Source organism: Exophiala bonariae (assembly GCF_035927105.1).
Source record: "Exophiala bonariae strain CCFEE 5792 chromosome Unknown scaffold_15, whole genome shotgun sequence".
Lineage (NCBI taxonomy): Eukaryota > Fungi > Ascomycota > Eurotiomycetes > Chaetothyriales > Herpotrichiellaceae > Exophiala > Exophiala bonariae.
Window position 1 is genome coordinate 627,997 of NW_027042490.1, and position 11,369 is coordinate 639,365.

Consider the following 11,369-nt stretch of genomic DNA (forward strand, 5'->3'; position numbering starts at 1 on the left):
TGGAGGAAAGTCTTTGGTGATAAGGATGGAAATAGCTTGAGCAAATAAGAAGCGATGGGTTCGAGCTTGAAGAAGAGCAAATCCTCAAGTCTCCATAGTCACCATCTACTATATGCGTTCTTTGTCCAGTAGAATTAGGCCTCTCAACCGTGATAGAAGTGCTTGCAGAACCTCTTATTAAGTTGGCGAAAGTTGACAAAGGCGAAGAGGCCCGTGCATCTTTGTGTCAGCATACATATATGGGAACTTGCATAGAAATAGAAAAAGTGATTTGGACGCACGCAGCTAGAATTGTGCTTTGTTCCTTCCTCTTGGTGAAGACTCACAGTGACTGCAATAACACCAAGCTGCTTGATTGAGTCGGGTTGCTGTTTCCAGTGCAGCGTCAGGCTTGATAGACTCCTTTGGCGATAGTCTACCCTTGAAACATACCGGACAATCTGTCAACGGTGAAACCAGGATCGTCCAATACATTCTAGAGCTCTCATCTTGGGTCCCAGTGTCGTCAGCCACCACGTTGGGGCGTCCATCAAGGAATGTTCGAAAACACAGTCCGCCAGAACGTAAATAGGATGGAGTTTCAAGGGGAGGAGGTGAGACAACGCGAGAGTATTGAGCAGATATAGGAAGGAAGGTGATTCAACCAGCCCCTCAGAACAAGGCAGCAGTGTTTTATGATAAATGAGTGGTTCATCACGTTTTTCGCTCACAGTGGTGGCTTCCCCATGCTGAGTCGAGGATCGAGAGGATCTCGCTCTTCCACTACCAGCGACAAACTGTAGAGCCGATGGCTTGTCTTGGCCCCAGTATGATGTATCTCACACGTAAATTTCGGACAGGTAGATACTGTCGTGTATCTAGATATTGAAGGCACCAGAAAGCTAGCAGTGACAGCATCCCTAGCTAGCCTTCCTCCTTTAGTCGATTTCTCACTTCACACACATATGATTCCAAGTTCCGAAAATCCCTCCCACATTACACGACTTCTAACCTCAGCAACCCAACTGAAGATCCCGGTGCGTCTTGCCGTCAACAGACCATCTCATGATTCATCTAACGAACATATCTGAAATTCCTATTCTCCTTGTCGGTAAGATCGAGGAACTCAAAGTTCGGAGGAAGTTCCTGATGTCCTTCTCTGTCCCTCTTCCTGTTTTCCCGAATGTAAGCCAAGTCCAGAAGGACCGTGAAAAGGACCGCAAACGACAGGATTATGACGATGGTCATTTTGGCGGGAATGTACTGCGGTGCATCCTTGTCTTGGAACGTTTCCGGACCGATGATGTTACCGAGACAGAACGACATCAAAACTATGGCATTCATAGTGATCTTCTTAGAATGTCCACCGTCTACATCGAGTCAGTGACCATGTATGGAGGATGTTCTGGGTGAGATACTCACGATTCGCGGTAATCCAACTGTAGAGCATAGGGAGAGCTTTGAATGTTAGCTGTGCGTCGTCCTCGGATTAAACTCGATACTTACTGGAGCCAACTGTGTTCGTCATAAAATTACCCGCGAGTAACCCCGGTTTGTTATCTGGAGGAAGCCATGCCATCAAAGCTCCGCCGAGGAGTGTGGGAATAATCAGGGCGATAATGAGGGGGCCCCTAGCATTGAACCTGCCTGCAAGCCATGTTCCTAGGCCAACGGAGACGAAAGCAACTGCGCTGCCAGGTAGATTGAGGAGTAGCGTGGTGTAATCGTCATAACCAAAGCTTCATAGAATTAGTGATGTGCAGGACAAGTTATCGAAATGAACCATACTTTGAAATGATAATGTTCGCGAATGAGCTGACAGCCCCGTTTGGCACGTTGGTCGTGATGACGATGAGACTCAAGAGCCACGTTTTGAAATCCAGCAGCACCTCCTTGACTTGCTTGCCTTTGAGCTTCTTGTTCTCTATCCCGGTCTGGTTGCCACGGACGCGCTCGATGATGAAGAGCTTTTCGTCGGTGGAGAGTCGACTTTTCATAGGATTGTCTGGAAGGAAAAGAAAGACAAGGATTCCGACCGAGATCGTGATCAATCCCCACATGAGGAAGAGAATCTGCCAGGACTTGAAGCGCACGTCAGGGTGAGAATTGGTGTAATGAAGGAAGCCATATGACACAAGGCTGGACACGGCTGGTGCGATCGAGGTTCCCTGGTACCAGATGCCCATTCGCACGACTTGCTCCTCTCGCTTGTACCACATAGACGTGAGGATGATAAGGCTAGAGAACTCAGTCAGATGATACTCCGAGAAGTAGATTCCAACCTACCTAGGTGCTGCGGACGCCTCGAGGACACCAAGCAGAACACGAAGTACTACTATAGGTGCAAAACTGTGGCATGCCGCATTGAGCGTAACCACAACGCCCCAAAGAATGACTATTTCGGCAACAGTGAGCTTGAGCCCTGATTAAAGAATGCAAATCGTACCATTGCAAGCCAAGTATTTTGCGGTTGGGAAATGTTGGATCAAATATGACTGTGGGATTTCGCAGAACAAGAAGCTGATATAAAAAGCCATGGCTAGATGACTGAAGCCGTTATCGGGCATATGAGTATCTTCAATGACACCCATTATGGCGGCCGAAGAAACTGTGCAACGATTCAGTATGGTTCTGTCTGCGAACTTGAAAGAATAGTGAAATACGCAAGGTCTTATCGGTGTATTGCAGATAATAGACCGAGAACATCAATGGCATGATCATCCAGTCGACCTTCCGCATAAGCTTCTTCTCGTTGATTTCAGTGAGCTGAGCCGTGGCAGCATGGGCGTGCAGAAATTGGAGTGCTTCGTCGACATCTTTGGCGCCAACGAATTTCTCATCGACGCTCTCGGCACGGGCGACCGTGGCGGTTTGGACTTCGATATCGTTTGCCATGTTTGAGGTGATTGAGGTTGTCGAGCTCGAGCAACTGGCTCAAAATCCTTTCGCGGAGGATGGGTAGACACATTTGAGAATGAGTGTTTATGCTCCATCTTAATCACACCTTTCCAATCTTGTCGATCATCTGCGATCGGCATGCTGGCGTTATCATAACCAGGGGCGGATGAAATGCCGGCGAGGTCTCTCGATGGTTTAGGAAGGTCGTGGCTCATGAAGCAGCGCTAAAGAAGCTTACTGGTCACTGGAAGCTTGTAAACTTTGTATTTTATCACCAGGCCTCGTAACTTGAGGTGCGCTCGTTAGGAAATCTGCCGTGGAGAAACTTATCGGGAAACAATGACTGGTAACTTCCTAGATAACCAACTCCAACTTTTAGAGACGCGCTTGATATGATGCGGGGAAATAAACTTTGTTAGCCAACTTGGTCTCCTTGAAATACGTTTATGCGGGCGAAAAGAGGAGTCGTCAGCGAGCCCTCCAACCTTATCATAGAAGCAGTTTACAACGATTGCCGTTGCTGCTCTCAATGCGCTGATCTCCTATCGGTATATTCTCCAACTGACTCGTGGATCTCCGAATAAGTAGGTATGATCCTAGTTCACTCTCCACCGTTTTTTTGGTCTTACGCAGACTATGCGTCCCTCGACGGTAGATTAAAGCAATTCCACCACAATCAGTCCACCCGGATTCGACTGGTCGTCCATGTCATGAGCCAATGGGTATACATACCAGGATGATGTTATGTGGTCGAGCTGAGGTTCACGTGATTTATGCTTTTGTGTGTAGTTGACAAGTCTCTGAACGAGCACTCACCTCGCTCTGAGTGTACAAGCCAGCAGGCATATATGCTGTGTTGACGATCAATACAGATGGTATCCACATGACATATATATCAAAACATGGTGCCCAAACCAATTGTGACCAACGCGACCAGGCCCAATAACCCCCAAACACCCGTCGAGTGGCTTTTCAAACTCAGCGCAGCATCTTTATCTCCGCCGCCACTGCGGCTTTGATTGTCAGTCGAAGAATTCGATGGCGCTGATCCCGTCAAAACGATACTCTCGTCCTTCCCATCAAGATCCAAGTCTAGCCGCACATCGGTCTGTCCCAAAACGGTCGCCACAACCCAACGAGATGCAACGTTTGTATATTCATCGTAATAGCTCCAGTGAGCTGTGATATTAATAGGTTCACTCCCCACGGCGCAGACAGGATCACCCGCATTGCACCACATTGCTAGGATGTCATCGTATTTGTTGAGGTCCGCAAGTTGCTGTCCTTGACGACCCAGAACTCCGTTGAAGGTCGATCCACGTCCGATGTTGTAGGATTGGTTGGTGGTGAAACGAGGTGCGCCAAATGTCACAGCGGCGGCAACTGCGATATGTTAGAATTGCTTGATCACGCCAAAAGAGTGTCGTGTGACTTACTGTTCGATCCTGGCGTGGTATCCCTGGATAACGGAGGATTCGGGGGCTGGTCGCATCCAAAAAGAAAGCCTCCTCCACCGCCCAGAATATCCCCAACCACACCTCCTCCCTGTGAGTATCCAGTCAAGACTAGTCGTGAGTCGGGACATCTTTGAACATATTCAGTCATCTGAGCCTGGCCAGCGGTAGCACCAGTGTGTGCTGATTGACAAAAGATCCCCGAGAATGATATGTTTGCAGGATAGACGACATCCTCATAGTCACACGAGACGCCGGTTTCCTCAAACAATGAGCAGAGAACACCCAGCATTCCTCCGCCACGGCCTGGGTAGGGTTCATCTGAGCCGCGAGCACTAAAGATTCTGATATCGTTGCAATCTTGAGGAACGTGTGGGATCACATTGTAGACTTCACCCTCTGCCGTGTGGTCATACTCGCTTCCATCCTCAGGGAGAGGCTCCCCAGTCACCGGCGGCGGAGGTTCCACGGCTGGGTCAGCTTCAGGCGGTGGTGTTTCCGTAGGCACTTCAGGTGGTATTTCAGATGTTATCGTGAATGTTACATCTGGTGTGGTTTCGGGTGTGACTTCTGGCGGAGGACTTTCCTCTTGTGAGAGTACTGGTGTTGATCCAAGGATAAGGGTGGTGGTGATGGCTGCTAACCAGATGAACTTCATCTTTCCTCTTCGATCCTTTAGCTGAGAACCTCTTGTCTGCCCCTGCCTATCAACACAACAGCCTTTCCCCAAACCGATAACGCCGTGGTCCGATGAACAGTAATGGATAGCCCGTGATGGTGAGAACCCTGATTACACCGGCGGCTTCACAAGCTATTTTCTTCCTTTCCAAGTAAAATTAAGGGAACGCTGGTAATTTGATATTTCGTAAATCGTGGACGTCGGTCAATACTGCGGGTAGTTTTTCATGGATTAAAATGAGTGTAAACGTGCTGAATGTCTATAAAGCAACTGAACGAGCCTGAATGGGGACTGAAAACGAAGGAGTTGACTGAAAGTGATTGGAAGGTTAGCTAATGATGAAAGACAGTAAGAATAACAAACAAGAATGATTCAGTTCATGCACCCCAGACAGACATAACAAAATAGAAAAGGGCGATCGATGGTGTTTTTTCATTTATGCACGTCTCATGTAGGTTCGGCCTTGTAACAGGGTCCCAGATATGGATAGGTCGAATCAAAGTTCTCAGAGGGATTATAATTGGAGACAGTACCACTAAGTAGGCGGGAGAACGTCATCTGGGCTTGGAGTGTCTCTAGGCACTGACTTGGTCCAGCTTGCTGATTCGGTTGACCGGCAGCTTGTGGGGACGGTGGGCTTGGGAGTGCGCGTCCAGGGGAGAAGCCAAGGCTGGGAGCCGCCTGAGCACCGGTTCGACAAACAAGCATCCGGGAGGAGCAGCAAACAAAACAAAATTTACTCGTACGGATACATCTCTCAAGATAACAAAGAAAGAGTACCAGAAGTGCAGTGAAGTTTTGAAGTCGACATGCTAGTTGGAAGAGGCCAGGAGAAGCAGCCTTCCCGACGTCTGTATTTGGGGGCTATCGAAGACCCAAGGCAAGGAAGAGCACCGCTCAGTGGCCTGGGAAACACCCTCAGCTCATGGCACGTTCTTGGCCGCTGCTGCGAACAAGCATGGTACCTAGGTAGCTTCCGTCCCCTATTCGAATCCTCACAGCTATGGATGGTACTGGAGCACCCTAGGCCCCTTACCTAGTAGGCACTGTGGTAGGTACACAGTATTGAATTTGATGATATTGTGGCGTTTGTGGATGACTCCAGTGTCGCGTGCCCAGATGTATGGGTGGACTCGTTGGCAGATCAGCCCTAGCTTCGGTGGCTTGGTGCCCAGCTTTGACTGCCAAATCAATCTGCCTCATGATCGGAATTATCCATCCGGGGCTACCAAACACTACTTGAACCTTCAAATGATCTCCTTTTGTTCTTAATCCAAGCCTCGCCTTTCATACCTCCTCAGGTAAGTACTATTATACTCACCTTGCCTCATTTACCTCATACAACTTTTGCACTGCCCAGGACGAGAAGTCGGTCTCTTGGCATTACGACTCCCTACCTAAGTACCTAGGTACTTCGTCCTGGATACTACTCCACTCACTATTCTCCATGCGATTCGTAGCTTGAGACCCCCTTTATTTCAGCATAAAACACTTGCAGCTGGGCTCCGATGTATGCGGAGCTGAGTATCGGTAGTAAGGTGCTGTTCACAATATTTCATCTTACCCATGTATGGAATAAAACACTTTACGGTCGTGGCAGATCTGATTTATTGGCTCCTTTGCCATCGTTTTCAGCAAGGGAAATGCAGTATTCTTGAAGTTGTAAATATATGAATTCGCTGCTGAAGCCTTTCGAGGATACCAGCATGAACATGTGGCTGCCGTGTCAAGATCTCAATCGCCGCATAGTTGGGCCTCCATGCTTTGGTCGGGTTGAACACACTTCAGCCTCAGTGTTATTGCTATCCACAACATCTCGGAGTTCATTCCCATCTGCTAGTTAGCCACTTTCCGCTCTCTGCGCAGCACTGTGGACATTCATTTCTCTCCTTACCAGTGTGGCTTTGGTATTTCAGACATGGCTCTTTGTCCACAATGTTCTAGCCCGCTCCCCAAACAGCGTGTCAACTCGTGTTCTTGTCTACTAATAATACTCCCGCCCACAGAATCACAATCATTATTGTGCGACGTCGAGATCATGTTGCTGTGCAGTGAGAAAGACAAACAAGACAACTGTTGCTGACCCGTTTGCCCTTGACAGGACATCCAACACGCGACCTCATCCGCGAACGAGGCACACTGGGAGTTGGCGTCCTTCAAGAGACTTCTGACTTCTGAATTTTTCTGCGAGCCATTGTCCGTGGACACAATTCTTCAGCAAATTTCAGTGCTTCAACCGTGTATGGTTAGATTCTTCGTAGGAGATAACAGCTGCCAAGAAGTTGATGCTCTAAGCAGCCACAGAGGGCTCAAGACTACAAATAGTCTTGACAGTATCAAAGAGCACCCATTGAGACTGGCCAACACTGCGGCAGCCTCCACGAAAATGATTGCATTGGCCGCGAGAGTTTCTCATACTAGATAGGCTGATTCAGCACAGTGTTGTGACGCTTCACGACTTGGCTGTATGTACGGCTCGCAAGGCTCTCGCGTACTTTCCTTGTGCCCACCAGTGCTGGTAGTCGGCAATGCATGTCACGGTATATGTACTTTAATATTTTCCCTGCGTCCTCCTGGCTTTACTCATCCCTGCCGTTCTCAACTCTCGAGAGTGGGAAGTGTGGCTCCCAACAATTGTTATGTTGCCTCTATTCATCGATCGACACCACAAATACAGTAGTCTTGCGGATTGGGCACGCAGCAGAAAATGTCTCGACACGAGACTGGAAGATTTGAGCTCGATGAGCCAGAGATAACTGATTTCTTTGATGTCGATGGGCCACTCTCATGCGCCAAATATCTCGGATTTCCCACCATCAACGATTTCTGCAACTTCCTGGACAGTTCTTCCTTTCGGCCTTTCTATGAACAGTACGACCAGTGGGACACCCAACAAAACCTGCACCAGGTATCCGTCGAACCGTTCTTCACAATCCTAGATCTGATCGTGAGTCGGGATAAGAAGTGAGTGACCATGATACGCAGCCTTGCAAAGTCTAACGATAGCGCAGGAGCCGGACCCAGTACGACCATGGCCTTGTCACCGGACAGCCCTCACCCTGGTGGCGTAGAGTTGAATACATCTTATCAACCATCCTTCAGGTTTTCTACAAGAATTACAATGCATCGCGACTACACTGTATTGGTCAAGAATTTCCTGCAGAACCCACTCCTGCACGTTGGAACAACATCTGGAACATCTTTCGCTTCTGCGTAAAGTACGACTACTTCTCCGCAAAGTCACAAATGTGGGTCCGAAGCTGCAGTCTCCTGGAACATACCATTGTGGCGCCATCATACATGGCACTAAGCGCGGAGTCTGAAGATAAGGCGAAGGATAGAGGCTACCGCATCACCTGGGAAAATATGCCTGTCAACACTCCACACGCACTTCTAGAAATTCCAATGACGGTGCTACTCCCCGCCCGGTGCTTCGACTCATACCGCATTCTCCAGCACTGGATCACTGACCAGTATGGGCTCCTATGGCGAAAACTCAAGATTGACCATATCGAGTTTCGGGTACTTGATGGCTCAGAGACCTTCGAAGAGGCAGAGCGTCGTGGATCACCGTGGAGAACACTCCTACGATACGTGCAAGAGGGTCGGGCCATGAGTTTCAGCTTCTACACAACCAGGTCACCAATGGGGAGCAGTAACGACGAATATTTTGGTTACAAAGCTCCCAATGCCTCTGCTTTCAGGAGAACCTATGTGATTGAGGCGAATGAACTAACTGATGAAGAGTGGGAGCGTCCCAACAATTCCGAGCCATCAACATTACCGAAGAAACGGGGCCAGCCAAGTGAGGACCTGCAGCCAGTAGAACGACAGCGAGCCGAGCCACCAAAGAAACTCCGCAAGCCCAGTACCATGGTCAAGAAGCTTCGACGCATTCGTCAAAAGAGAGAACCCGGTGAGACGCAAGAAGAGGCTCGTGTCGCAAATGAAGTGGATCAGAGATCGGAATGGGATGCTTCCTTGAGGAGGGGAAGTCTGAAGGTGAAGAATTGGGCGACATTGGCATCTGCTACACGCATCCCCTGTGCTACCCCTGAATTGATCAGCGAGGACAAGCCAGCTAAAGAACCCGATCAGCAGGTCACAAATCCTGCACAGTGAGGCATGTTTCTGACCTTGAGGCCAGCAACATAATGCTGGTGATGAGTCAATGATAACATTGGAATGATTGGAAAGGCTCTGGCGGGATGCTATCGACGTCGAGTCTGTTGGAGTGAAGCGATATCAGCTAGGAAGCTCCCAGCATGAACATTCAGTTCTCATAGCCCTTCACTCGATCTCAAGATCGTTGAATCGTTGGGTGAATGGATAGTCTGCATGGAGCACTGCGATTCAGCCTAGTTAAAGGCACATGCATTATGAACAGATAGCTTCGAATGTCTAAGACGTGGTACGGAGCACATCACGCTTCTACAATGAGATGATACACAAAATCGTTCTACGGTCTAAGTTTAATCTACCCAGGAGATAGCTTTAGCCTTAGCTGCGAAGCATTTTCTCTGCCGTTGTTCTTCTGTCAACCGATTGTATGTCAATGTTTCAGTTCATAGTTGCCTTCAGCCATTCGAATTACCACACGGTAGGAGGATCATCATGATGAGTCCATACTTTGATCTGATGTTTAGTAGAACGCCTGTCTTGCTTACACTGGGACGATCAATGCAGAAACTTTGATTCACAGCCGGAAACACCCCTCTGACGTGGTATCAACCTCTCCCGTTGGGAGCTCTTGCCACCCTGCCACTACCATCGTACCTACCGTAGAATGGAAGCAGCACATCATCTACTCCTACCTTTCAGTTTCGTTCACCATTCCTCCATCACGCTCTCCAAGCTCATGTCTCCTCCTTACTTCTACCGACATTTCCGGATATTGGTTTTGAACGGATGGGGAATTTGAGCTAGAAGAGAGACCTCAAGTATGAATTGACCCTACTCAAACGGCATAATGACTGACTGGTTTTAGTTTCCCACCCCAAACATGCCAAAGCACAAGCATCTTCGATCTGAAGATGAACCTTCAGCCATTGTTCCCACCTCACGCTCAACTTCACTGTTAGTTACCCACAACGATTCGGGAGAGAAGCTCAACTCTATTGCAGAGTGGCTCAAAGATGTGCCACATCCCACTACTCTTGATCTGTCGCACGAATCTACAGGAGATGAGCTCGACTTGACTGCGGAGTCGTCCATAGATGACTCGGATATTGCATCAACAGGGGAAATGGCAGACTTGCTCGATGCACATGATCTTTGTTAAGATCGAACCAACAATGCACGCCAGCCACTCAAGAATATTGCCAGACCTCTATCATCAGGAGAGCAACCATTGCGTGAACTCACTGATGGCAGGGACTCCACGAGTTTAAATCCTGTTGATGACTTCATCGAACCACTGTCACAAATGAAGAATGGCACAACCACCTGCCCTTTCAGACCTGCATGTGGGATGACCGGCCACTTCAAGAGCAGCAAAGCATGCGAGATCCACCTCAACAAGATGCATGACAACAAGTGTAAATTCTGTCCGAGAAGATTCAACTTTTGGACGGGTTGGTTGATCACTACCAATCGCAACATGGCGAAGAAAACCTTGTGGAACTTTTCTACCCTTGCCCTGCACTGATCACACGCATGGGAGTTGTTGAGGCGTGTGGAAAGTTGTTTGAGAGCAAAGAAGAGCTGAAGAAACAAAAGGAGAACACTCATCACGCTGCCTGTCCTCGTTGTGGCGATTTGTTTCATTCGCGTGTTTTTTATACTCATCTGAGCGTACGCAGGGGCAGACGCCGCGAAGCTCACGAGACCGCACATCTTCCGATCTACAAGAACCATTACCAGGCGCATCTTCACCTTGGACCAGCAGCAATCAGAGCCCAGATCAATATTTTCATCACTTTTGCATCACATCTCACGCTCGACGAAAACCTCCATATGACCGAAATTTAGGGCGGAATGCCAACGTCCGAGCCTTCAACCTTACTCACAAGAAATGACATGGGGGCCGTCTAAAAACTCAAAGACAACCTTGACCTTTACAGTTCAGACATATTCACCTTATTTGAGCTGCTTGTCTCCGAATCGACTTCCCTCGATGTGATTCACAACGTTGTTTCAAAAATCAACTCCTGTTCGGCTTTCGCGGCAAAGGTACCTCACTTCCCGTTATCTCCAGATATACGTCCAGAGAAACGCTGCCCGGGCCCTCCAGGCTTGAGTGGTTGTCCGTGGGCGTCAAAAGAGTCACAGCACTCCTACGAGTTTCTAGTGGCCTCAAGGGGCAATACCCGACTCCCAGTGTGGTCAAGGAACTGCTTCCGCTGCGAGTTACGCAATTT

The 11,369-nt window shown here is 48.7% G+C and overlaps 3 protein-coding genes across 3 annotated transcripts; 1 reads left to right on the forward strand and 2 right to left on the reverse strand.

The window, feature by feature from the left end:
• Positions 1 to 1,053: 1,053 nt before the first annotated feature.
• On the reverse strand, positions 1,054 to 2,874 carry LTR84_003201 (uncharacterized protein; the record flags this gene model as incomplete). The annotated part of the gene is made up of 7 exons (XM_064846796.1): positions 1,054 to 1,349; positions 1,402 to 1,437; positions 1,486 to 1,718; positions 1,768 to 2,217; positions 2,266 to 2,374; positions 2,426 to 2,587; positions 2,643 to 2,874. The coding sequence occupies 7 exons, from the start codon at positions 2,872 to 2,874 to the stop codon at positions 1,054 to 1,056; spliced, it is 1,518 nt and encodes a 505-aa protein (XP_064705776.1).
• An 898-nt stretch (positions 2,875 to 3,772) lies between these two features.
• LTR84_003202 (uncharacterized protein) lies at positions 3,773 to 4,989 on the reverse strand (the record flags this gene model as incomplete). Its single annotated transcript, XM_064846797.1, has 2 exons — positions 3,773 to 4,260; positions 4,314 to 4,989. The coding sequence occupies 2 exons, from the start codon at positions 4,987 to 4,989 to the stop codon at positions 3,773 to 3,775; spliced, it is 1,164 nt and encodes a 387-aa protein (XP_064705777.1).
• Positions 4,990 to 7,717: 2,728 nt separating this feature from the next.
• Positions 7,718 to 9,132, forward strand: LTR84_003203 (uncharacterized protein; the record flags this gene model as incomplete). Its single annotated transcript, XM_064846798.1, has 2 exons — positions 7,718 to 7,974; positions 8,022 to 9,132. 2 exons carry the CDS (start codon positions 7,718 to 7,720, stop codon positions 9,130 to 9,132), a joined length of 1,368 nt encoding a protein of 455 aa, XP_064705778.1.
• Positions 9,133 to 11,369: the final 2,237 nt, after the last annotated feature.